At 41.8% G+C, this 27,919-nt stretch overlaps 1 protein-coding gene across 1 annotated transcript in view; it reads left to right on the forward strand.

Moving 5' to 3' along the window:
* The first annotated feature begins 848 nt into the window (after positions 1-848).
* Positions 849-27,919, forward strand: part of LOC133756517 (adenylate cyclase type 10-like) — a 44,224-nt gene continuing 17,153 nt past the window's right edge. The window contains exons 1-18 of the mRNA XM_062187190.1: positions 849-1,005; positions 1,525-1,629; positions 4,882-4,920; positions 6,426-6,569; positions 12,130-12,335; positions 12,614-12,704; positions 12,794-12,882; positions 13,454-13,645; positions 15,316-15,437; positions 20,573-20,649; positions 20,753-20,942; positions 21,751-21,806; positions 22,166-22,319; positions 22,480-22,669; positions 23,941-24,027; positions 25,217-25,488; positions 25,989-26,125; positions 26,800-26,925. Coding sequence (XP_062043174.1) covers positions 849-1,005; positions 1,525-1,629; positions 4,882-4,920; positions 6,426-6,569; positions 12,130-12,335; positions 12,614-12,704; positions 12,794-12,882; positions 13,454-13,645; positions 15,316-15,437; positions 20,573-20,649; positions 20,753-20,942; positions 21,751-21,806; positions 22,166-22,319; positions 22,480-22,669; positions 23,941-24,027; positions 25,217-25,488; positions 25,989-26,125; positions 26,800-26,925 — 2,434 coding nt within the window. The remainder of the gene's footprint in view (positions 1,006-1,524; positions 1,630-4,881; positions 4,921-6,425; positions 6,570-12,129; positions 12,336-12,613; positions 12,705-12,793; positions 12,883-13,453; positions 13,646-15,315; positions 15,438-20,572; positions 20,650-20,752; positions 20,943-21,750; positions 21,807-22,165; positions 22,320-22,479; positions 22,670-23,940; positions 24,028-25,216; positions 25,489-25,988; positions 26,126-26,799; positions 26,926-27,919) is intronic.

Raw genomic sequence — 27,919 nt, forward strand, 5'->3', positions numbered from 1 at the left:
TTTGGCCCTTCCACTCAAGATTTTCGGCCACCTTTGGGCTGAGCAGTTCTAAGTATTCACCAAAATATGATGAAGTAATTCCACAAGATTAGCCCCATCCTCTCATTATCACCAAAATGGCCTTGATTCATTAGGTGTTGTGGTTTAAGAATAGTGAAAATATACCTTTTAGGTTTTATAGCTACAGAAAGCAAAAGCAAAAGAAAACATGCTTTTCCGATTGGTGAAAACCTTAGCAAGCTCATCCTGTTCCTGCTTTATCGTGTAAGGAACATGAGTTCCCCGTGCCATACTCCAGTCTTGGAACCCAGAACTGGAGAAAAATAAAGAGTCCTGGGAAGCACCCTCAAGAGATGAAGTATCTGCCCTGGCAGATAAGAGTACAAACTGCTAACAATTCAGGAAAAGAACTGAGTTTTGGGTAGCTTTAATCTACTTGTTTTTTAAAAAAAAAAAATCCCCGAGTTTGACAGATTTAGGCTGGTGGTACTTGTCCTTATTAAATCCAGAGATGGCCCAAGTTTCTAAGAATAGGGAGGGAAAGACTATTCCAAATGATCTGCTTTGCCCAGGAAGCATCCTCGCCTCTACATTTCAACGAAAATAATAACAAGTTGTGCTCCTTTGAAAGCGCCGCCCGCGCCGCGTGCCCCGCAGTCTCCCCGGAAACCTAGGGCGGGAACCAGGCAGCCCGGGGCCCGCGGCTCCCTTCTATTGGCACTGCCCCAGGGAGGCTGGCGCGGATTGGCTGGTGGGAGGGCCCTTCCCAGTACCGCCGATGCGTATTGGCTGCTTTGCGAAACGACCGAGTTTCCGGTAGCTGGGCGGGCAGCGCCGCCGCCGCCGCCATGGCGACCGGCGAGCGGGAGGTGGCGCCGCCTCTGTGGCCTGTGGAGGCCCGGTTGGCGGCGCTGCTTCCCGACCTGCTGGTCTTCAGGAAGCCGCGGAGATCGAAACCCGAGCTCGCCACTGCGCAGGGTGTCCTCTTAGGCGTCCACGTGACGGGTGAGGGCGAGCGGGGAGCTTCAGTCTCCGGCCCGCTGAGGCGGCGGTTGGGCCTGGGCTCCTCCGGCAGCCGCGGCGGTTACAGACCTGACCTGCGACGGCCGCGCGCCTTCGCCTCCCCGTGAACTTCGAGGGTCACCGTTTTCAGAGCGGGAAGACACCGACTGAGATGAACCGCTTCAGCCCCTGAGCTCAATTCGAGATGATAAAATTGAGGCTCCGAGGTCAAGGATTTTTTTCTGGGGCCACACTGCGGGCTTTCAGCCGAGGTGTTCTGCCAGCCCCGAGCGGTTTCCGATCAGCGTTCTGCCTGGTCGTATTATTTCATTCATCCAATTAAGTCATGGGGGGGGGGGTGGCATACCTCTGTGCCCATTGTTCTTGGCCTCAGGGATCTCGCAGCCAGCCACGGAGGGGGCGTTCATTTAACAAATATTTGTGAGTTTCTTCTAAGTGTCGTGGATAGAAAAATGGGTAATCTAAGGTGCATTTCCTAGTAACTTTTGCTTTGTTGGCCAGGGTTTACAGCTTTAATGGACAGGTTGAGCCTGACCTGCAAGTCGGAACATGACATGGACAAACTGGCCCACATCTTCAGTTACTACATTAGTGACATCGTGGAGCGTGAGTGATCATTGGCGGGGAGCAGGGACGTGCTGGGCTCCTGATGTGTGTGAGGGAAGAGGCCCTGGGATTCTTTAAAGTGTGTATTCGAGTTAGGCCTTTAGCAGTAATCCTGGGTAGCTGCTGACAAGCTAGATCTTTGCCTGTCTCCATCCTGACAACTCGAGTTTAGAAGGGGGAGAAAAGCTAGATTTAATTTTTCAGGTTTATATTTTACTTCAAAATAAAATGTTCCTCAGGTGGTCTCTTCTAACAATAATTTGCATCACATGTGTATAAAAGATAAAATGTATAAAACATCTTTTCATTCTATCACTGCATATTAATCCTGTGAGGAAGAGTTAGGTATTTTTCTATTTTTTGCCATATATAAGCTTTTGGATATTTATCTAATTTAGAGGACAGAAACCTCTTTATTTGCTCCATAAGCATAGTTTGAGTGCCTGCTCTGTAACATGCATTGTATAGGAGTCGGGGAAGCAGAAGCTCACACTGGAGCTTTTTAGTTTGACTTGACCAACAGAAATTACTCTGGCCCCATGCCTTTTAAATACTTACATAGCATTCTCATCCTTTCTATAATTATGTCCATCATTCTAAGAATCACCACAACGGTTTGTGACATCTCCTTTAGATACTTGATTTTTTGACACTCCTTAACCCTGGGGAACAAGTGTAAAAGATTTTACTTTGTCATCAGGTTTGGATGAAACCAGAGTTACAAACTGTATTGCATATATCTTATATATATATATATATATCCTATATATCATATAACATATATGATATGTAGGATATATACCATATATATATGGTGTGTGTATATATATATTTCCCTATTATAAGGAATTATTATATTCCTATTATACATATATTTCCCTATTATAAGATATGTGGTATCTTATAATATCACATATCTTATAATAGGGAAAACTACTGGATATTAGGAACATGGGAAAGTAGGATCCAGCACCTGCCCTCCAAGAATCTACTTTTTAGTGGGACAGACAGATACAAACAGAATCATTGTAGATTATACATTCTATTAAGGAAATAAACAGTAAAGTTGTTTAAAAACAATTCTAGGGTGGGGATTAGAAAATCAGAAGTATGAGACAGGGTGGTCAGATGATGTTCCTCTGAAGAGATGATCTTGAAACTGAGATGGATGAGGGAAACACCTTAGGAAGAGCTGGGAGTAGAACACTTCAGGTAGAATACCAAGTACAAAGGTTCTGAGACAGGAGAAGGCTTTCATCTTCTAGGAGCTAACAAGGCCAGTGTGGACAGAGCGTAGCTAGCAAGGTGAGGTGGCTTGAGGTTGGAAGAAGGCAGCTATGAGAACATCAAGCTCTGGAGGCCGTAGTATGGAGTTTGAAAGATAGATTTTTGCATAAAGAAAAACTGTTGAAAGATCCTAGCAGGGGAGTGATGGGCTCTGATTTATGTTTGTTGAAACTCATTCTGGCTGCCTTAATGGAGATGGGATTATAGGAGCTGGTGGAGAGTGGTAGGAATGGAAACTGGAAGAGGCGATCAAAACAGTCCTGGAGAGATGGTGGTGATTTGGTCTAGGGTCGTACTTCTCAACCTCAGCCTCACATTAGGTAACTATCTGCAGAGCTGTTAAAAAATTCGTGGTGTCTGGGCTTTACCCCAAAACCAATTAAATCAGAATCTCTTGGAATGTGTCCAGAAGTACTTTCTTTAAGATTCACTGGCAGTTCCAGTGTGCAGTCAAGATGGAAGACTGTTGGCCTAGGTATGGCAGTGGTGCTCTGTGGGTATGAAATAGCTTGAAATGTTTTTCAGGTTCAACAGATACGGTTAGTGATGGATTGAATTTCAGTAGAAAGGGGTGAGAAAGGGGACTCGCAGTTTTGGCTTTTGTAAGTGAATTAATGATAGTGTCACTTACCAAGATAAAGACGATTGAGCTTTGAGAAAAAATCAAGAGTTCTACTTTGAATGTATTGGGTTTGGGATGCCAGCAAGTCATTCAAGCGGGGAAGGCAGTTTGCTGTGACTAAGACTGGAGCTCGGAGAATAGGTCTCTGTTAGAGCTGCAAATGTGAGTTGATGGCAGAAAGACAGAGTGAGTTCACGTGCAAAGAGTGTAAATAAAGCAAGAGAACCTAAGATTGAGGCTTGAGGATCCCCAGGGGAAGTTTGTATTAGGGAGAGAATTCTTTGAGAGAATTGTAAAGGAGCCCATGAAGTGGGATATTACTGTGTTCCTAAAGCCAAAAGGGAAGCAAAGTTTTTAGAAGAAAGCTGCAGCTCACTGGGTTGAAAATGGTAGCCATCAGGTACAGTATGGTCAGAAGAATATTGAATTTAGCAAGATGAATGCTGTTGATGACCTTGATAATTTTATTGAAATGATAGAGATGGAGGTCAGATAAGAGTGAACTGAGAAGACAGATTGTGGAGAAAAAAATCTTTTCGAAGATTTATTTATTTGAAAAGCAGAGTTACAGGGTGGATGGAGGGAGATAGAGAGATCTTCCATCCACTGGTTCGCTCCCCGAATGGCCGCAACGGCCACGGGTGGGCTAGGCCAAAGCTGAGAGCTTCATCCAGGTCTCCGACATGGGTTCAGAAGCCCAAGGACTTGGCCATATGTCACTGCTTTGCCAAGCACATTAGCAGGGAGTTGGATCAGAAATGGAGCAGCTAGAATTTGAACTGGCGCCCATATGGATTCCAGCATTGCAGACAGCAGCTTAAACCATTAGGCCACAACCTGACCTCAAGAAAATATATATATTTTTTTTAAAGTGAAAATGGGAAATGAAGGAGGAAAGTGTGTTTAGCCAATGATTTTGAGGTTGTTTAGTGTTATGTTTTGCTGTGAAGGTAAGAGAAAAATAGAGCTAGTTGTAAGCAAGAAATTGTAAAGTCAAGCATAGGTGGCTTATTTTTGTTTGATTTAATTTTTCAAGATATTGATAGGAATGATCCAGTAGACTGAAGATAAGGAAGGGAGTGAAGCTGTTGAGAAGGTGAGAAGGGAATAAGTCACCATTGGGTGACTGTGAAGGCAGCAGTACTTCCATTTGAGCGAAGATGTATTTAGGTATAGATGAATTTGGGGAGAAGAGGACAGAGCCTGAGCCTTGGCATGACCAAACTAACGGGAACAGTATAAGGAAAAACAGTGGGCCATTATTTTGGACATATGTGATTCTGCTATGACCTGGTATCTCTGATTTTGACTTAGTTTCTTCTCTCTTCCTTACCTGATTTCAGATGTACTGTGTTTTGGAGGGGATATCCTAAATATCACAGGTATTTTTCAGTTTTTCTGGATATTTAAGTAAGGAATAAGTGAGTCAGGAAGACTAATTAGGTAGAATTTGGCATGTTTATTTAGCATTTCTTGATTATTTAATAGGTACTGGGCCCCAAGGATATAAAGATCCTGTGCCTCAGAGGATCTCCTAGTCTAATGGGAAAACTCACCATATTGAACTCATGTGTGCTTTAAATTTAATTTAGATTGAATGCCAGGAAAATAAGTTGCTATAAATTATTTTTTATTTTATTTCTTTTTTTTTGATAAATTATTCTTTTTTTTTTTTTTTTGGACAGGCAGAGTGGACAGTAGAGGGAGACAGAGAGAAAGGTCTTCCTTTTTGCCGTTAGTTCACCCTCCAATGGCCGCCGCGGTAGGCGCGCTGCGGCTGGTGCACCGCGCTGTTCCGATGGCAGGAGCCAGGTGCTTCTCCTGGTCTCCCATGGGGTGCAGGGCCCAAGCACTTGGGCCATCCTCCACTGCACTCCCTGGCCACAGCAGAGAGCTGGCCTGGAAGAGGGGCAACCGGGACAGGATCGGTGCCCCGACCGGGACTAGAACCCGGTGTGCTGGCGCCGCAAGGCAGAGGATTAGCCTACTGAGCTGCGGCGCCGGCCTGATAAATTATTCTTGAGAAAACTGATGAGAAATTTGGTCATTAATAAAGCAGGAACTAGCCGGCGCCGTGGCTCAACAGGCTAATCCTCCGCCTTGCGGCGCCGGCACACCGGGTTCTAGTCCCGGTTGGGGCACCGATCCTGTCCCGGTTGCCCCTCTTCCAGGCCAGCTCTCTGCTGTGGCCAGGGAGTGCAGTGGAGGATGGCCCAAGTGCTTGGGCCCTGCACCCCATGGGAGACCAGGAGAAGCACCTGGCTCCTGCCATCGGATCAGCGCGGTGCGCCGGCCGCAGCGCGCTACCGCGGCGGCCATTGGAGGGTGAACCAACGGCATAAGGAAGACCTTTCTCTCTGTCTCTCTCTCTCACTGTCCACTCTGCCTGTCAAAAAAAAAAAAAGAAAAAATAAAATTAAAAAAAAAAAAAAAAAAAAAATAAAGCAGGAACTAAGCATGAGATCGGAATCAAGAATTTTCTATCTGAAGAATTCTTAAGATCATTAACAGCTATATGGCCTAGAGTTGGCCTGCCTTCTCATTTAAAGTTACTAACATCAGCCATAAAATTAGATTTGAACTTGAGCCTGTTTTTCGTGAATATCTTTGGTAGTACCTGTCCCCCTCTGCTAGTGTACTGGTAAAGGGAAGATTACCAAAAATGTTCTTAGGAACGTATCAACTTCTACCTAGTCATATTTTGAATGATTTTGAAGCTCTAAAGCAATATATTAATCCAGCATAATATGTAGGTCTAAGAATCTTTTCTTGACACCCTACATGATATCTACACTGGATTGAGTTAATCTTCCTAATTGGGAGTTTTGCCTGGGACCAACTGAATCTAGATATTTGACCCCTGTCAACCTATCCTGTGTCCCTGCAGGGAATGTGCTCCTGGCACTCTGGACAGTGAAACAGAATCAACTGAGTGACATCATTACCTTGGTGGCAAAATGCAGTCTGGAGATACAAGAGAAATTTGGGATCTACCATACCAGAGAAGGCCAGGACCTACAGCTAAAGATAGGTAGTAGCTCTTAAGAGTGATTCAAGTAGGGAGGGAAAAAATACCTGTAAAAATTTCAAAAGACAAATGACAAACCAGTGGAAAAATATTAACTCATATAGACAAAGAGTGAATTCCTCTACTATATAGAGAGCACCTAGAAATCAGGAAAAGACTAACATTCTAAGAAATATGGGCAAAGGACATGAGTAAATGATACATGGACAAAGAAATACATGCATTTTAGTGTGTAAAGTGATGGACACCATGATTCATGGTGAGAAAAATGCCATTTGAAAGTACACTGAAAAATTCTTTCTTGAAAATAGGCAATAAGGCAAATCATTCTGATGTTGGCCAACACACTCCTGGTGAGACCATGAGGAGTCTCACACTGGTGGAGAACAATGGTACGACTTCTGTGGAGGGTGATTTGAGTAATCTTTATCAAGATTACAAATACATTTGTTCTTTAACCCAGCAATTCCACTTCTGAACTTTATTCTATGGGTATACCTGCACATGACTGAAATAAGGTTATTGATTATGGTATGATTTGTAATGAAGGATTGGAAGCAGCCTATGTAGAGAAGACAAATAATAATAAGTCTACCCAGTGAGATTCTCTGCAACTTTAGTAAGGCTATTCTAATATGCCAGTATTGTCAAATATTGTTAAGCAAAAAAAAAAAGTAAGATATAAAACACTGTTTACACTGTGCTTTCTTTTATGTCAGGAAAAAAATAAATTTGGTGTTTATATTTGTATAAATAAACACAGGAAAGATGTAAGAAACTAGTAAAAATTACCTTATGAGGGAAGATAGTAGAAACAAGACTTTATAATGTATATTATTTTAGGTTTTTTTTAGATTTATTTATTTGAATGACAGAGTGACAAGGAGAGAGAGATTGTCCATCTACTCTTTTTTAAGATAAATTTATTTTTTACTTTTTAGATTTTTTTATTTGAAAAATCTGTTTCACTCCCCAAATGGCCACAGTGGCTGAACTATGCTGATCCAAGGCCAGGAGCCAGGACCTTCTTCCGGGTGGTGGACCTTCTTCCGGGTCCCATGTGGGTGCAGAGGCCCAAGGACTTGGGCCATCTTCTACTGCTTTCCCAGGCCATAACAGTGCTGGATTGGAAGTGGAGCAGATGGGTCTTGAACCAGCGCCATATGGGATGCTGACACTGCAGGCGGCAGCTTTACCCGCTGTGCCCCCCGTCTGCTCTTTTACTCCCCAAATGTTCACAAAACACATGGCTGGGTCAGGCTGAAGTTTGGAGCTCCATCTTGGTCTCCCCACATGGGTGGCAGGGACTGAAGTACTTGGGCCATCACATGCTGCCTCCGTAGAGGCAGGAAGCTAGAAGTGCAAGAGGAGCCAGGACTTGGATGCAGGCATTCCAGTTTGGGATGTAGACATCCCAAATGGGGTCTTAACCCACTGTGTCACATCACCCACCCCTGTAGTTTACTTTTTGAAATATATTGTGAGGGGCCAGAGCTGTTGCGTAGTGGGTAAAGCTGCCGCCTGCAGTGCCAGCATCCCATATGGCGCTGGTTCAAGTCCCAGCTGCTCCTCTTCTGATCCAGCTCTCTGGTACGGCCTGGGAAAGCAGTAGCAGATGGCCCAAGTCCTTGGGCCCCTGCACCCACGTGGGAGACCCAGAAGAAGCTCCAGACTCCTGGCTTCAGATTGGCACAGCTCCAGCCATTGCAGCCATTTGGGGAGTAAACCAGTGGGTGGAAGACTCACTCACTCTCTGTCTCTATCTCTCTTCCTCTCTTTCTCTCTGTGTATCTCTGACTTTCAAGTAAATAAATTAATCTTTAAAAAAAATAGAAAGAAATATGTTGTGAAACATAATAAAAAATACAATCCCAGTATAAGGAAAACTAAAAAAAATGCATCCAGAGGCCGAAGTTTCACCAATGACAGAGTCAATATGATAGGAAAGTTCAGTACACAAAGCTTCTTCACAGTAGTCTAGAATCAGTAGTGAAAAATCATACTCTTGGTGCCAGCGCTGGGGCATAGTAGGTAAAGCCACCGCCTGCAGTGCCAGCATCCCATGTGGGCTCCAGTTTGAGTCCCGGCTGCTCCACTTCTGATCCAGCTCTCTGCTATGGCCTGGGAAAGCAGTAGAAGATGGCCCATGTCCCTGGGCCCCTGCACCACATGGGAGACCCAGAGGAAGCTCCTGGCTCCTGGCTTTGGATTGGCATAGTTCCAGCTGTTGTGGCCAGTTGGGGGAATGAACCATTGGATGAAAGACTTCTCTTTCTCTCTGCCTCTCCTTCTCTCTGAGTAACTCTGACTTTCAAAAAAAAAAAAAAAAAAAAAGAATGTAATGTATGTAAGGGCCGGTGCTGTGGCACAACAGGTAAAGCCACCTGCTGCAGTGCCAGTATCCCATATGGGCACCAGTTCCAGACCCAGATGCTCCACTTCCAAAACAGCTCTCCGCTTATGGCCTGGGAAAGCAATAGAAAATGGCCCAAGTGCTTAGATACACCTGCGTGGGAGACCGGAAGAAGCTTCTGGCTCCTGGCCCCAGATTGGCCCAGCTCTGGCCATTGCAACCATCTGGGGAGTGAACCAACAGATGAAAGATCTCTCTCTCTCTGCTTCTGCCTCTCTGTGACTCTGCCTTTCAAATAAATAAATATTTTAAAAATCTTATATAAGTAGGATCGTACAGTTGTATTTTTTGACTACTTTCAGCATAATTATTTTGCGATTTACCCATTTATACTGTGTATCAACAGTTCATTCCTTTATTGCAAAGTAATATTTTGTTGTGTGTACATTTTGTTTATCCATTCTTATTGATGGGCATTTAAGTTGTCAATTTTTGGCTTTTTCAAATAAAACTATTATGACATCTGTGTACAATCCTTTGTATTGACATATACTTTCATTTCTCTTGAGTAAATACCTAGTAATGGATATAATTAAATACTTAACTTTTTAAGAAATCAGTCTTCCAAAGTGCTTGTGCATTATTTTGTATTCCCAATAGCAATGTATGAGGTTCTGATTTCTCTTTGTCTTTGTCAACTCTTATTATCTGAAGAACTTCCTTTATCATTTTTTCAGTGCAAGTTTGCAAAAGATGTGTTAGTTCAGCACTTGTAATGTCTGAAACAGCTTTTATTTCCCATCTGTTTTTGAAATGTCTTTTCACTGAGTATAGAATTCCAGGGTGACAGGTTTTTTTTTTCTTTTGTATTAAAACCATTGTTCCACTTTTCTTCTAGTTTGCATGGTTTCCAATAAAAAAAAATCTGCTTTCATCTTAATGTTTGTTTCTTTGTGTATAATATTTTGTAGTCTTTCCTTTTACAATTCTGGCTATTTTTTAGATTTTATCACTGGTTTTTAGTAATCTGGTCATGATTTATACCTTATTATAGTTTTCTGTACTTTTGTACTTAGAGCTCAGAGGCTCCGGATCTGTATGGTTTTAGTGGGTTTTTTTGTTGTTTTTTTTTTTTTTTTTTTTCCAGATTTATAAAATGGTCTGCTGTTATTTCTTCACATTTCTTTTCAGTTCTGTTCTCTCCATGTATGTGCATATTAGCTGCTTGTAGCTGTCCCACAACTCACGGATGCTGTGCTCATTGTTCTTTTATTTGTTTTTTCTCTGTTTCATTTTGGATAGTTTCTCTGACTGTGCCTTCAAATTTATAAACCTCATCTTTTACAGTGTCTAATGTGCCTTTGATCATATTTTATTTAGTTTTCATCTCAGACATAGTTTTCATCCTTAGCAGTTTGATTTGGGTCTTTTTAAATATTTTATGTCACTAGTTGTTCATCTTTTATGTGATTTCTTAAAAACATATAGTTATAATATTTAAAATGTGTTTTCTACTAATTTTGTCATCTGTGTTCTTAGTTGAGACTTGATCGATTTTTCTCATTATGAGTCATGTTTTCCTCTTTTTTGCATGCCTGGTAGTTTTTGATGAGTGCCAGACATGAACTTTACCTTGTTTGGTGCTGTTTTTTTTTTTTAATGTAAATATTTCTATATATATCCTGAGCTTCGTCAGGGATGTAGTGAATTTGATCCTTTCAGGAATGGTTTTATAACTTTCTGGAGGAGAGACCAGGACAGTGTGTTATCACCCCATTCCTGAGGCAAACCCCTCCTGAGTACTGTCCCTAATATGCTTTGGCTAAAGGAAACAGGTATATCCCATTCCTGTGTGATAGCAAGAATTGTTCCTTCGAATATTTTCAGGTGTTTTCCCCCAGTCTCAGGGAATTTCTTCATACTCATTCACTTCTCAGTACTTAACTAAAGGCTTGAGAGGATCCAATATAAATCTCCGGAATTCTCTGTAGATTCTCCAGCTGTCAGTACTACTTACAGTGCCCTGTGAACTCTAGTCACCTGGGCCATCTCAGATTCCCATCTGTCTTCTCAACCCACAGAGTCTTCACAACATCTGGGCTTCCCCTTGCTGAGATGCAGCTTAGCAACTCTTTCCAGGTAGTAAGCTGGAGTATCAGAGGATTCACCTTACTTGTTTCCCATCTCTCAGGGGTCACTGTCCTTTATTATCTAATGTCCAGTATCTTTTCTTTATTTTTAAGATTTATTTATTTTTATGAGATACAGATACAGATCTTCCATTTGCTGGTTCACTCCCCAAATGGCTGCAACAGCTGGAGCTGGGCCACTCCAAAACTAGGAGCCAAGGAGATTCCCTCCAGGTCTTCCATGTGGGTGTGGGGGCCCAAGCACCTGAGTCATCCTCTGCTGCTTTTGCAAGCACACTAGCAGAGAGCTGGATCAGAAGTGGAGCTGATGGGACTCAAACCAGCAGCCATATGGGTTGTCTGCACCATGGTGCCTGCAGGCCCCTATGTCCAGTATCTAAAAACCACTGTTACATGTATTTTCTCCAGTTCTTCAATTGCTCTGGGTTATTATGTTACTATGTGTTTTTCTGTCTTGGCTGAAGTACAAATCTTTGCCCTTCTAAAACTGTTTTGCCCTTGTTTTTAACTTCGGGTGGCTTAGCCAAAGACAGACTTCTCTTGGTTATAGTTACTTTTTCCCTAGCAAGCAAAGCAGTTTTTCAACTATATTAACAGTAGGAAATCTTCCAGGGCCAGAAAAATAAGTAGAATAAAAATGTATAGTAACAGCCATGTCAGGTGAAATCCTGGTTGCCTACCACTTAGCTCTGGGTACATGCGATCACTGTAGTAGCAATTTCTGAGTGTAATCATTTGGTCTCCTGACTGCGTTCTCCTGCTGTCAAGACCTAGTTGTCTATGAGAAGAGAAATTTGGAGACCTAGAATCTTTTCTTCCCCTATGCAACCCAAGCTTGTTTGAATGTCTGTCTCTTGGTGTATTTAAGAGAAAAAAAAAAAAAAAAATCTGGGACCAAGTGTCATTTGTAAAGGTGAGCTTACCCACGGCTTCTGGAACTGAGGCCAATACTTCTGATTCATAGAGCTGTGTGGGATTCCAGATGCCTCTGCATAGTTTTCCAGCTGAGTTTGGTATTCTCCACTTGACTCTTTTTTTTTTTTTTTTTTTTTCTGTGAAGGTCTGTCAGCAGGTCGGATTTCCCAGGTTATTGTTGGAGATGAGCAACGGCAGTACTTCTTGGTGATTGGGCGGGATGTAGATGATGTCCAGTTAGCTCAGCGTTTGGCTCAGGCAAATGAGATCGTCCTGTCATGGAACTGCTGGAAGCTCTGTGAACAGTACATGTTTGAGGTGGAAATCATGAGGGAGGATGAAGCTGTGAAGGTAGGAGGCTGGCTCCACCCATTGCACTTCCTGAAAAGACCTACTACTACCCAGGGGAGTGCTCTGGTGGTGGTCACGTATTTGCCAACCATTCCAACAACCATCTATTTTGGAAGTAGGTCAGAGCTATTCTCTAGGAAGTTAAGTGGGACAGAACAGTAAGGTTGGAAAGACAAAGGGTAAACAGGGGAACTAGACTCCATAACCCCTCAGTTAAAGGACCAAAGGTGATCAGGTTGGTGGGTGGGCACAGAACTGAGCAGTTTTCTTTTCTGTAGTTAAGAGATATGCGGATCATTGACCCATTTGATTTTGATGAACATTTTGACAAGTGTCTCAATTATCTACCACACTACCGTACAAGCACTGGTAAGTAGCTATGTCCTCTCTACCTAAGCCCTAAACTTTCAAGATCAATTTTCCACATGGCCAGAGACATTTTGTTTTCCTTTCCTCAGAGACTCTAAGAACTGCCCTGGAATTGGATCCAGACTCTGCACTTGAGCAAACACTACGGAAACACATAATGACCAATCTTTTGAAGAAGGTTATATCCTAGTTCTTGAGTCATCATGTAGACTGTGTGTGTGTGAACAGGTGTACATTTATATGTAACTGTTTTTGTATTGATCCAGTTCAACTGCTCCCCATTGTAATCTCAGTAGATTTCCCAACTGTACCAATATAACTACTGTAATGAACACATCTTACTATATTTAGGTTTCTCAATCCTAGAAAGTAAAAACCATATTTGATTTTCAGTTTATCCTTCAGGAACTCAGAACACTATAACAGGGTTTAGACTTTGTGCTTGGTAAATATGTACTGACTGAATATAGGAGTATATGTAAATCCCTTACTAAGAGACAAAATGACTAATAGAATTGGACATATCAGACTAACTCTTAGAAAATATAAAAACATGGGAAAATTTCACCAGTGAAATAGGTTTAAAGTTAGTTTTAATTCCAAGTGTAGTGGTTTATGTATCTATGCCTCTGAAAAATGACACATGAAAGTTATTTCCTTGTACTCAGCATAAAATGTACAATTAAGATACCCAAACATAATGCTGACAGTTGAAGATACAGTCAGGGTAACGCACTGTGTCTTTGTAGATTGATGAAGGCCAACCAATGGAGTATGTATCTGAACTCCGTACAGTGACTGTGGTTTTGATCAGCCTAGAGTTCCACAAGACAACGTGGGTGTTGCATTTGTGTCATCTTATTCAGGAGGCTGCTTTATACATCTCCACAGTCATTGAGAAAGAGGGTGGCCAGCTGAGCCGGATCTTTATGTTTGAGAAAGTAAGTACAGGGGAGCTTGACCCATTAGCATTAAAGTGAGTAAAAAGTAGTAAGTCTTATGTGACCAGCTTATCTCCCATATAACTAAGCATAAGTCAGATTTTCAACTTCTTATTTTGTAACAACTAAAATATTACATTGAAATTTCAGCTGTTAGTTAGAGATGGAATGTTCTAATTAACTCAATGTTCAGGCTAAGGTTACCCTCTGTATCGTTTTTTATTTAATTCTTTTTTGAAAATCCTTGTGAAAGAATAGTATGTAGCTTTATTAACAAAGTCAGTGTTATACTTTTCTCAAATGATGGAGGAGCTTGGAAAAGGGTAGCATTTTTTTTTTTTAATATTTATTTATTTGAAAGTCAGAATTACACAGGCAGCGAGATAGAGGGAGAGATCTTCCATCTGCTGGTTCACTCCCCAAATATCTACAACTGCCAGGGCTGGGCCAGGCCCAAGCCAGGAGCCAGGGGCTTCATCTGGGTCTCCTATGTGGGTACAGAGGCCCAAGCACTTGAGCCATCTTGTGCTGCTTTCCTCGGCACCTCAGGAACTTAGAACACTATAACTGGGTTATAAGCTGGTTTGGAAGTAGAGCAGCTGGGACTTGAACCGGCACTCATATGGGGTGCCGGCACTGTAGACAGCGCTTAACCTGCTGAGCCACAGCACCGGCCCCAAAGGGCGTTATCTTAATATTTGACAGCATAGGTGGAAAAATGAGCAGGGAGACTTAGCTGAAGGCATATACTAGCAATTGAATTTTTGAAAAGATACCCGTTTTTCTTTTTTTTTTTTTTTTCTTTTTTTTTTTTTTGACAGGCAGAGTGGACAGTGAGAGAGAGACAGACAGAGAGAAAGGTCTTCCTTTTGCGGCCGGTGCACCGCACTGTTCCGATGGCAGGAGCCAGGTGCTTCTCCTGGTCTCCCATGGGATGTAAGGCCCAAGCACTTGGGCCATCCTCCACTGCACTCCTGGGCCACAGCAGAGAGCTGGCCTGGAAGAGGGGCAACCGGGACAGGATTGGTGCCCCGACCGGGACTAGAACCCGGTGTGCTGGCGCTGCAAGGCGGAGGATTAGCCTAGTGAGCCGCGGCGCCGGCCAATACCCGTTTTTCTTATCCTTTAAATTTCATTTCTTTGAATAGGCAGCTAAATCAAGATACATTTTTAAAATGTATCTTTTAAATTCATGTCTCAATTTTTTTTCTTTTTTTGAGAGAGAGACAGAACTCCCCCATCCACTGGTTCACACCCTCAAATGCTTGCAATACTGGGGCTGGACCAGGCTGAAGCCAGGAGCCAGGAACTTAATCCTCCCATGTGGGTGGCAGGGACCTAAATAATTGAGCCATCACCTACTGCCTCCCAGAGTGCACATTAGCAGGAAGTTGGAATCAAGAGCAGAGCTGGCACTGGAACCCGAGAATTCCGGTATGGGTGCAGGTGTCCCCAGAATCATCTTCACTACGAGACCAAACATCCACCCCCAACATATTTTTTTAAATGTTCATGTTGCTGTGGCCCATTTCATGAGTCCTGAAAAATTCTCTCTTCCCAGCAGCAGACCAGGCAGGATAAGATCTGGCTTATCCAAGAGAGTTGATTTAGTTGAGGTAAGCCATGTTCCTCCCCCAAGTAAACTTTTCTTTCTTTGTCGTCTATCCCAGGGCTGCATGTTCCTTTGTGTTTTCGGCCTTCCTGGGCATAAGAAGCCAGACGAGTGTGCACATGCCCTGGAAAGCTCCTTCCGCATCTTCACCTTCTGCTGGGAGAATCTTACTGAGACCAAGTGAGGAGGAAAGTGGGGCAGAGGAGCTTCTCAGGCCCCAGGGGGCTCTTCAGGCAGGGTAGGAGGTAGTAATAAGTAGCAGAGGGTGAGGGTGTACAGAATTTGCCTAGAGAAGAGCACATATTAAGAGAAGTCAGCAAGTAGGATCTATTAAATAATCAGTAGATAAAAAGTGTATACTGGACACTGATGGAAAATAAAGATACAGGTGTTATCTAATGGAGCAGGAGGGGGGAAGAACAAAATGCTCATAGCAGGACTCAGGAACACTGCAAAGGAATAAGCAGATGTGTAAATTAATATAACACAGATGACATGTTTGCATGAGGAGTGGCTGCTAGTCTACAAGGGGGAGCAGAGAAGCTGTGGGAGAATGACCTGGATGGAAAGAACCACAGCTGGTTCACTCTCTGACTTCCGCTCTTGATCTTTTCTAGAACCTGTTGATTTTTCTGGATCTCACACTGAACAAATCTTTTCCCTCCATACCCACTCTACCCTCACTACCTTCTATGAAAACCTATTCCTATTGAAGGAATAAAAGAATCCATTTTCCCACCAGTTGTGTTAATGACAAAGTTGCTTGGAGTTTTTTAAATGACTTTTTTTTTAGTTGTATTTATTTTATTTGAAAAGCTGGTGGTAGGGAAAAATTATCTCCTATCCATGATTCACCCCCACCCCCTCATACTCCCTGCCAAATGCTTGTAACAGTTAGGGCTGGACCAGGCTGAAGCCAGAAACCAGGAACTAACAGTTGCATTTGGGTGGCAGGGACCTAACTACTCCAGTCATCATCCACTGCATCCCAAGATGTGCATTAGCAGGAAACTAGAGTTGGGAGCAGAGCCAGGACTGGAACCTATGCACTCCAGCATGGGATGTAGGCATCCCAAACAGCATCTTAACCAGTAGGTCGAACACCTGCCCTGACTTTTCTTTTTAATAGAAAGCAATGTGGAAAGTATATGCTGATGGAATTTGAGAAAGTTATTTCCAGTGTTACTGAGTCAAATATTAGTTTGCTTGCCATAACTTGAAATGAATAAAAATTGTATTGTGCATGTATATAGTGTTTTAATACTTATGGAACACTTTAGTATATGCTAGTGGTATGAAAATTTTTATCCCTCTTTTACATATGAGGAAACTCGGGCCACAGAAGAGAAGTTACCAGCAGATGAGTAGAGCTGAGCTGGTAATGAAACCCAGATCTTCAGATTTCAAGTCCTGTGTTGTACCATTAACCCACAGCTGCCTCTTATAAAATGCAAATGCATCTCCCAAAGAATCACATATATTTTTTACGTGGTATAATTGTGGGGACATAAAATGTAAATTCTGGAAAGAATTTTAGAGATTATGTGATCCAACTCCTTACTTTACAGATAGGAAAGATGTTATAGTTGCTTAGTAGATGCTGAAACTCTTAGCCCAAGGCACAGTGTTGTTATGTTTTTCAGGACTGCTGGAATCTGTAGATATGCCTACAACGCTTTCCCAGTCTTATCTCTAGTATAGATATGGTGGGCCACCCCTTCCTGTGCTAGTCTGTTCTTGAATTTTGCATTTACCTGTGGCCTTCAGAGATCCTGCTATTGGCGCTTACTCTTGGATGCAATAGTTATGTCTTTGGCCTTTAGAGCTACTTTACTATATACCCTTAAGGCTGCCTTCTGTGACTTGTAGGCTATCATTTTGGTGTTATTTAGTTTAGAATATAATAGAGTTAAGAACTGTCTAGAATACTAGAGTTCATTAGTTTGACTTCCTTAATTTAAGGAAACTAAAATCCAGAAACATTATGCTGGTAAGCTAAATAGTGTAATAATGCCAGAGCCTGAAAGCTAGGTGTCAAGACCAGTGGTTTTTCCTTGAAAGTACTAAATCAGGCTTTCCCAAAGTGTGTTTGTTAGAATATTAATCCCTTAATGTACTCCTAAAAATAAATAGGATTGGGAAGTGATACAAATTATAACTTCATTCTCAGAAGTTCCCAGTATCTGTTAACATGTCAAAGGTTCTGAGAAGTCACATAGTAAAGGAATTTATTATATTTAGTTTTACTCAGCATTTCCCAAATTTAGTTTATCCCCATGCTTTTCTCCAGGAAGACCTGTAAACATCCAGAGGAACCAGTGTCCTGAGGAACGTATGTGAGAAATGGTGCCTCTGTGACCTCAGTAGCAGATTCTGGTGCTCATGCCTCCCTGCATCACAGCAGCAGAACCCAGGCCCAAAGCTGCTGTCACCTTGGGCATCTAATGCTCTGAGAAATACCTTCTGTTTTTAGCCCTTTTAGAAGAAAGATGATGATGCCCTGAGTATATCCCTAGGATCCTTTTTTTTTTTTTTTTTTTTTTTTAAGATTTATTTTATTTATTGGAAAGGCAGAGTTACAGAGAGGCAGAGAGACAGAGGGAGAGAGAAAGGTCTTCCATCTGCTGGTTCACTCCCTAACCAGGCCAGAGCTGGACTGATCCAAAGCCAGGAGCCACGAGCTGCTTCCAGGTCTCCCATGTGGGTGCAGGGGCCGAAGGAGTTGGGCCCATCTTCCACTGCTTTCCCAGCCAGGGCTCAAACCAGTGCTCGTATGAGATGCCAGCACTGCAGGTGGCAGCTTTACCCACTATGCCACAGCACCGGCCCCTCTGGGATGCTTTTAAGATGTAGGGAGTTCATTCTCAGAATCTTATCTCATGGTTCTTAGTACCAGAAGGACATGTGTAATTACGTATATAGAATAAAAGGTATCTTCATCAATGGACAAGGTTTTTAAAAGAAGGAAAGAACATAGACTGACAGGAAGAACAAGGAGGACTTAAAATTACAAATAAAAGAAAAAGTAAGTGAGAAAACTATCATTTGTTTCATTATCATTGTCTTGTTAATAGCTGAGTTTCTCACATGCATAAATGCATCCATTCCATTCGACAAGCCTTTGTTAAATATAGCCATGAGCCAGTAACTGTGCTAAGTAAGTGCAATGGACATAAAGAGAAATAAGATACTACCATCTCAGCTAAGTAAGCAACTCGCTTTAATATGGTAAAAGTTGGTGCAGGAAGAAAATGCTATAGAAGCTGCAACAACTTGTTATAAGAAGAAAGAATTCTCCCTGGAGGTACCAGAGAAGTCTTGGCTATAAAAATAACTTTTCAGCCAGGTTGAGAAGGAAAGTAGTTCAGCAAGTAGAGAAAGTGGGAAAGGTTATTTTCAGTAGAGGAAACTTGACACACGAGAAAATTTTTAGGCTTGCTCTTTGTATGACAACAGAACTGACTGCCTGGTCTTCGCTCAAGTGTCTCTTACTCACCCTGAGGCAGTGAGCCCAGTAAATGAACAAAGTCCCCAGTCCTGTTCTTAGGGGAAGGTAGGAGAGGTTTGATGGTGGAGGAGGCAATAATGTTGGCCCTGCTGCTACTTTTGCATGCTCTCTCTGAACCATTAAAAATTGTGTTTTTGTGGATTTAACTTGAGACTAATTATGCCACATTGCAACCTCTTTGTCCATCCATGTATCTTGTTTCCTGCAGCATAAATGTTCGTATCAGTCAACTAAATCTGCTTATTCCATGTTATGACAAGTTAGCCGTTGCCGCCTTTGAGCCTTTCCCTCACCGAAAACTCTGTCCCCTCAATTTGAATAATTCATATACCCAGTATGTTTCTGCTGCTAGCCTAGGTAGAAGCACTTCTTTCACCTCTTCCTACTCCAAACATTATCTGTACTCCAACCATCTTCAAGTGCTAAGTTTTGCACAACCACACTAGGATTTTCAAAGACTGTGCCTTTCCCATTGGATAGGAGGCGGTTAACTCCACTTTAGTAGCTTCTTCAACTTTCGAGGTCTGACAAAATACCCTCTCCTCTATGAATACTCTTTCTACTCCTCAGTATGAGTAGGTACCTCCTTTTTGTTTGCTCTTATTGTGTTCTACTGATCACTAACGTGTAATAATTATCTTCCTGACAGAAATGTCTCTTCGCTTCCCTAATCTCTACTGCCCCTCCCTGGGACCTCTCCAGGGTAGGATGTTTTTAACATCTAACTAAGTACTTGGAATGTGCATACCTCTCAATGCTAGTTGAATGGATAAATATATGTGATATGCATGAAGGAAAAAATATTCATTTTAAATAATGTATTTCAAAGATTAATTTGCTTTAGGAAGCCTTCCATCAGCAGTCCTGACATTCTCGATTATTCTTTACTCTGACATTCTTGCACCATTTGATTCATTTACTCTCTGTTGTCATCTCTTTAGTCATTTTGGGGCAGCAAAAATGGTAGCATGGTATAGTAGAGGCAGCATGGTACAGTAGAAATAGCATTGGTCAGAACATGTCCTTGACCTCGTGGTTGAGATGCCCATGATCCACATTGTGGTGCCTGGGTTTGATTCTTGGCTCTGGCTTCTGATGCCAGCTCCTGCTAATGCAGACCCTGGGAGAGATCAGTGATGGTCCAGGTAATTGGGTTCCTGCCACCCACATGAGAGGCTTTGATTGCATTCCTGGATCCCTGCCTCAGCTCAGTCCAGCCCTAGCCATTTAGGGAGTGGGCCAACAGATCAGATCTCTGTCTGTCTGTCTGTCTGTCTGTTTCTCTCTCTCTCTCCTCCCCCTCTTCTCCCACCCCCAAATACAAATAATTTAAAAAAAAAAAATCTAGGAATCAGGAGACCCGGATTCTCATTCTAACTCTACTGTTTACTTCTGCTGTATAATTCTGCAAAAGTTAATTAACTCCTTTATTTTTTTCTCTTCTCAAATGATATTAAAATATTTGCCTTACCCACCAAATAGGTTTGTTGTTGATTACCTCTCAAAGGATCAGATGAGGTACTAAGTTTGAAAGTATAAAGCATCTGACAGAGATTTTAAAAATTTTTTCCTAATAATAACATCCCAACTAAAACTCCTGAAGTAGGAGTACCATTTTGTTCCTTTGTTTACCTCCTGGTATTAAGAACTGTTTACCAGTCTTGTGCTGTAGACTGACAGCAGCCTCTGGCCTTCCCTGTTCTCAGCTCCAAAACTAGACTTCTGGATCCGGGGGGTGGCAGAGTTCTAATGCCTGACATGGAGGCCTCTGATGGTATTTACCCATTGTTACTTTTTTGATCCCCAGGCTTGTTTCCATCAGTATCACCAATGGACCAGTATTTTGTGGTGTGGTTGGAGCGGTAGCAAGACATGAATATACAGGTAGAATAGGACATTGGATGGTTAGCTCTGTGACTTAAGGGATGAAGGTAAGGAAGTAGTCAAAAAATTCTCCACTTTTTTCTTTATTGTCTGCCTGACACAGTTATTGGCCCGAAAGTGAGCCTTGTGGCCAGAATGATTACTGCTTATCCAGGTTTGGTGTCCTGTGATGAGGTAACATATCTGAGATCTATGTTACCTGCTTATAGCTTCAAGAAACTCCCAGAGAAAATGATGAAAAACATCTCTAATCCAGGAAAGATGTATGAATATCTTGGTCACAGGAGATGTGTGTAAGTATTATTGTGTGATGGTTCATTCCTATCTCTTACAAAGAGTGTAGAAATAAGTTTTCAATTATATGGAATTAGAAATATGCTGGTAGTTCTAGCCTCTTGGAATAAGACACATAAGAGAAGGGTTGTCTGAGATCTTCAACTTTTATGTTTAGCTTTTAGCTAGTTCCTCAGTGAACTTCTTGCCCTACAACAACAGCAAGATAGTAGCAATAGGTCACTAATCCAGATGTTCTTTTTCCTTTGTACACTTTGCAATCTATTTCCATGAGCCTGGAAAAATCAGTAATATTCCATCTCCCCTCTCTGTCCTCACAATTTTTACTTTTAAAAAACATGTTGTAGTATGATAGGTTAAGCCATCACTTGGAACACCCATAACCCATATAGGAGTGCCTGGGATAAGTCCCACCTCTGTTTCTGGTCTACCTTCCTACTAATGTGTACGCTGGGAGCAATAGATGATGGCTCAGTTACTTGGCTCCTTGCCACTCTTGTGGGAGACCCACATTGAGTTCTGTGCTCTGGCTTTTCCTGGCCAGCCCTGGCTTTGTGGGCATTTGCTGCATTAACCAGCAGTTAGAAGCTTACTCTATCATCCTGCCTTTCGAACAAAAATAAGTAGTTTATACTTTTTAAAAAAGGTTGCTTCCTATAGTGACTCCTCTTTGAGCTCTATTAGAAAAAAAAAAAAACCCTTTTATACAAAATTCTACTTTTCAGTTGTCTGAAAATAGTTGTATAGGAGAGTTGTTTCCTGAATCTATTTCTATTAAACAAATCTACCTGCTTTTTTTCCCCCCAGAATGTTTGGGAAGAGACATTTGGCCAGAAAGAGGAATAAAAGTCACCCTTTGCTGGGTGAGTGTTCTTTTCCATTTGTTTTTATTAATCCATTATCTTTTAACAGTGTAAGACTTTGAAGATTAAGTTATTATAGAGAGTTTTACAAAAAACTAAAATTATCTGGTAGCTCCTGTGTCAATGGCACCAAAATGTTCTGAATATTATTACTTAGGTTTTGGAACAGACCTTCAAAATGTACACATGTCTGTTTAGTCCAGAATTGATTTGCTAGAAAGAGCTGTAAGGCCCTGGGATTCTGCCAGGCATTTCGTTGGGGTGGAAGGAGGTATTCTAAGAATTAGCCTTGCAAATTATTTCAAATAAAGTGCCTACCAAAAGCACAGGAGTGTTAGGTTCTTCTGATCCCTTTACAGATCGAGAGAAAGAACTGGAAGCCTTTAGAGCGGCACAGCAGGGGTGTTTACACCAGAAGAAGGGACAAGCAGTTCTGTATGAAGGTGGAAAAGGCTGTGGGAAAAGCCAGCTATTGGCTGAAATAAACTTTCTGGCACAAAAGGAAGGGTACAGGTAAAGACATAGTCTGACATTGTCAGAACCTACTTCCTTTGGGGCTTCTTTCCCTTGTTGGTGAAACTCTTATGTCACTAGATTCAACATCCTTGGACTGGTGGAGGAGTAACCTCTGTGTGGGTCAGGGAACTCCCGGTGACCAAGTGACATTCACCAGGGTGTTGCCATTGGAGCTGAAGGAAGCAGATTCCAAGCAGTGCTTCTATGCCATCCAGACCCTCATGGCCATCTTCTTTGAGATTGACACATGCCCAGGCTGTTACCGGCAAGAGTGCCTCCACAGACAGCTCCGTGGGATAGTGGAAGAACCACTTCACTGCCTTTTTAATGACCTCTTCTTTGTGAAGGTAATGGAGGCAGTGGCTTCCTGAGTCGGGTTACGGTTTTACAGAATTGTTTTCTGAGTACTCCTAGGCCAAATATGTTTATCTGGAGGTGGGAGGAGGCAGGTATTCAAAAATTCATGTAAAATATTTACTATGTTTACTATGTGTGGATTTCAGTTTTTGCCCCAGAGTAAATCTGTCATCTTATTATTCTTAGTACTTGTTTTCACAAACCTTCGTGTGTGTGTGGCCTAGGAGTACATAGTAATGGTAGAGCTGAGATTTGAAATCCCTTTGACACCAAAACCCAGGCTTTCTCATTTTTGAGGAAAATGAATTCTATGACTGACTTTCACACTTGCTAGTCCTGGTGCAAATCATTCAACTTCTCTGAGTCCTACTTTATTTATCTTGAAATGATTTACTTTATAAGGTTTTTGCATGAATTCTAAAGAAGATAGTATATAAGACAGTATGTTGTAAATTTTAAAGTGCTAAGAATATTAATTGATCTGACCCATAGTGCATCCCCAGGAATTATATCCGTGTGTTCGTGAATCAGTTGCTGTTTTTCAGTCTTCAACCCTAACTTCCTATTTCCTAGCCACAGAATTTATCACTTGAACCAGCATCTGAATTTCAAAAGCTTCTAGTGTCTAGGGTTTATGTGGTCCCAAATAGCAAGCAGACTGAAAAATTCCCTGGTCCACAATTCCATTTATTCATCCTCCATAACTCCTCCTAATCTACCCAGCCTTCAGAGTATTAAATTTAGTGGAGAATAGAAATACTAACATTTGTCCACTCCCTCAGCATAGCCCTCTTTTTAAGCTAGGCCTTTTTGGGGGTGCTAGCCCTTGCTGACTTGTCTAACAGCAATCTCACTTTGGCTGTCAGATCCATGGTAGTTCATGTGCCTCATCCTAGCGCAGGAAACAAGGTTAAGCAATATGTGTTACATCTCTTTCTGACAAGACTCATGTACACATCCATCCTGGTAAACGTGGCTTAACTGGGGTTTACTTAGAGCTGCCCAAAGTAAGTCAAACCTTCATTTACTCCTTCGTCAGAGTCTGCTACAGAAAGGAGATAGATTTCTGTAACTTTCAATGAGCTTCCCGTCTCACCCTCTTAACTGCATATGAAGGTTGGATTGGCCTTTGTATCTTACCCAATCTTCAGAAACCCATTCTCAATCAAAATGGAATCATTTTCTGGTTCTTTTGGAGGAACTGCCTATTTTTATTAGGTTGTCTTTTTGAATGCTAATATATAATAATTTTCCTGGTCAGTTTCCCTTATCCTTCAAAGTTTCACACATGGATGATTTGGCCAGACAAAAGAAGGTGAAGTCGTGTTTTATTCAAGTGCTTCAGGAGGTGGGTAATTTTGCTACACACCATTAACCCTTAATATGTAGAAATGGTTTATACTCATTTTAATTCATTCATATCACATCTTGATTTAGGCATTTCTTGGCCTATTTGTTGATTTTTCATTGTTTGAATCTGTCTTTAACCTTGCATTCATCCAACAGCACATCACATTATACATGAAAAGCTCTTAGTTCTTTCTTCATCCTGTTTCTTAATGAAATTTTAGTTAACTTAATTTAAAACAGTGGTTTCCAAATGCAGGGTAGATAGCTGTTTTACTATTTATTAAAAATGCAGATGCTCAGGCTCTATCTCAGGATTGTAGAATTAAAAATCTCTGGGCAGAAACTGATAAAACCATTCTGGAAAGCCATATAAACATAACTAGTGAAATTTTGATAATATGCATTCACTGGACCAATCAATTCTACTCCTGGGTATGAAATGCTGCTCACTGCAGTATTTATTTATGAAGGCCTGGTAAGCATTGGCATGAACACCGTGGAGTAAAATGCAGATGTTAGAAATGAGGGAATAGATGAAAACACAGCTATACAGCATGATCTTAAAACAGCCCTGTATAAAAAGAGAAATACTGATATCTATAATACAATAGCATTTATATAAAAGCAATTTACTTGATAAAACAATAATGCATATTTTATGAGAACACTACACAAACCAAAAGCTGTATAAGAAACATATTAGAATGGTCGCCTGAGGCAGTGGGGAGTGTAATGAGAAATCTGGATAAAAGTGATTTTAAAATATTTTTAAAGTCTGTATGAGTGAGGCCTGGTAATTGGTAGTGTTGGCAAGCACTCCTGGGTGCAACCTCTTTTGGAAATTGCTGTTTTAAAGTATTATTAATTCCCACACAGGATGAAGTCTTGGCCAAAATTAAATATTTGAAAGCTTAATTTTGACTTCGAGAATATTTTAATGTTTCATTTAATTTTTCAGTTATTGTCTAAAAAAACTCAGTGTGTTTCTTTTGGAATTAACCATACAGGCTGTATTTTATATTTGTAATGTAAAATGTTACCTGGACTTAGGATGTGTTTTACTCTGAAAACTCCAGCCTTTTGTTGACATTTTATTTAAATTTGTTGGTGTGAAATTCATGGTTTGAAAACCAAGAGACTTCATTTCTAATCAGAGGTTGTTATTGTTTCTTTGCTATTATTTCCAGGCAGTGAGGGAAATACCACTGATTTTCCTCATTGACGAAGCTCAGTATATGGATGCAGCTTCCTGGGCATTCTTGGGATCATTGCTGTCCAGTGTGCCCATCATCATATTGATGACGTTGACCTCTACCAACACCCTTTGTTGCTGGGCCCAGCACTTCCTGCAGAGCCCTCAGGCTGTCCTTGTGCCCATTTCGAAGTTGGCAGCAACATCACTGTTGAGAATGGCATGTTGGGAACTGGGGGTGGTGAGCATCCCCCAAGAGCTACAGACGTGAGTGACTAGGATCAGCTGGGCAGTTCATTAAGGGAGGAGCCAGTGCTATAATGTGTATAAATGAGAAGGCCAAGGTCTCATCAGATTTTTGGGGGAGAGAATGGCATTAGTAGCCATGGTGAAGCCCAAGACTAGCTTTAAGGGAGACATGGTCCTTGCAAACTAGTAAGGAACTGCCTCCTTGGGCCATCCATTCAGGCTTTCCAAGGACAGTTGGGTTTAGATGGCTTGCTTAATGTGTTGGTTTTATGTGTCTAAGCCGTTTAGCACGAGGATGTTATTGAACATCCATAGAAGCAAAATAATAAAGGCAGAAAATGCATTTCAAAGCCAATCAGAAATTATTTTTTACATTTCTGTGCTGCTTCCCTCTGTTAGTGTGTATCTTCCAGAGCTGACTTTAACAAAAGAAAGCCCCTCAGTATAGGGTACCCTTATGCTTGGCTCCCCCCAAGTGGGCATCTTTAGTCAGCAATCCCCTACTTACCTCTCTGCAGCTACCTTCTCCGCAGGTGCTTTAGAAACCCCCTCTATTGTGAGGTCTTATGCCAGGACCTTCTCTCTAAGGACATTTTGCTCTTTCATGACCTACAAAAGGAGGAGGAGGAGAACACCAAGTGGGAGACCCTGTCTGGTAAGCGTAACTTCCCAGGTCTTCACCTTGGTCCAGGTGGTGAAGGGCATTCTCCAGCGTGGTATCCCCTGGCCTTTGTGAGGTGTGTACCTATTTCCCTGTTGACACTGTGGGCCAAATTAGGCCTGGCCAAACATATTATGCAATTTTATGCAATGAAGGTGAAAACTCTGAATGCCTACTTCAGATAATTTAATTCATTTCATCAATCTATTGCTTTTTGAGCAGCCCAGAAGGTGGGGATAGGAAAATAGAATTTATAAACATGAGTTTATATATAGAATATATAAATATACATAGAGAGTATATGGAATTGAACATTACTGATGAGATGATGACTGGAGGGTTTGGATGGTGAATAGTAGGAGGAAGGAAGTGTGGGGGAGGAGGAAAGGGTAGAGGTATGTGTAAATCCAGAAAGCCAGACTAGAGCTGTGGCAATGGAAGCAAGGGCTATTTCTAAGGTGAACAGGAATCCTGGCCACTGTTACACGCCATGTGGTACCAAGAGTGTCCTTAGCTTATGAAAGAAAGAGAACAGGAAGAATGGGAGAAGTGAAACACGGAACCCTGGCACATTCTAGTCCTCTTTATCCTTTAGTTTCTCAACTGAATTTTTGGATTTTGTGCCTTTAAACTGCTTTCCTTGAACATGAGGTTTTCTTTCCCTACAGCCAATGCAATGAAATCCACACTGTATAGTATTGTTCCTACCAGCTGTGAAGACCAGGAGTTATATGTCTGCACTGTCAAGGATGATGTGAACTTGGATACAGTGCTTCTGCCACTGTTGTTAAAAGGCAAGTCCCTTGAACCCTCAAGTGAACCCATTACAATGTCTTTGTGGTTGAGAATTTGGTGGATGATTGAGTATAGGTTTCTATTGCGCTGCTATAAAGTAGTGGAAAGTAAGTTGCTAATAGCTGATGAGATAAAAAATAAAGAAGCCATCAGAATTGTTAGGCATAGTTGGAGAGGAGTTGTTCCTTGAGATGAGGGCTCTTTTCTTTTCTTTTCTTTTCTTTTTGAAAGGCAGAGTGGATAGTGAGAGAGACAGAGAGAAAAGTCTTCCTTTTTGCTGTTGGTTCACCCTCCATTGGCCGCTGCGGCCAGCGCATCGTGCTGATCTGAAGCCAGGAGCCAGGTGCTTCTCCTGGTTTCCCATGCGGGTGCAGGGCCCAAGGACTTGGGCCATCCTCCACTGCACTCCTGGGCCATAGCAGAGAGCTGGCCTGGAAGAGGGGCCACCGGGATAGAATCCGGCGCCCCAACCGGGACTAGAACCCGGTGTGCCGGCGTCGCAAGGCGGAGGATTAGCCTGTTAAGCCATGGTGCCGGCCATAGATGAGGGCTCTTTTCTTAATGTCCTTTTCAAGTGTTAGTAAGCAAGGTACTATATTAAGCCCTCTTGAGAAATATTGTGATGAACATACCTTTGAGTAAACTATGGTATTTCTGAGAAAATAAGACATGCACACAAAATGGCAGTACAGAGCACTACTTGTAGAAGTTAAGAACCGAGGCTCTGCAGGCAGAATAACCTGGGCACAGTACTTACTGGATGTGAAACTTTAGATAAATTAGCTAACTTATCTAAGCCTCAGTCTTGTTATCAGCGCAATGAGGATAACAATAGCCCCTACCTCATGGGAGTTAGTTGAGGATTAAGTGAAGTAAATCATGGTACATAGTAAATATTTTATGAATGTTAGATGCTATAAGCTCTTCACTCTGGAGGGTTTGGGTCCAGCAAGACAATTTACATTCATACCACTATGATAGGCCATACTTGGC

Source organism: Lepus europaeus, chromosome 3 (assembly GCF_033115175.1).
Source record: "Lepus europaeus isolate LE1 chromosome 3, mLepTim1.pri, whole genome shotgun sequence".
NCBI classification, from domain to species: domain Eukaryota; kingdom Metazoa; phylum Chordata; class Mammalia; order Lagomorpha; family Leporidae; genus Lepus; species Lepus europaeus.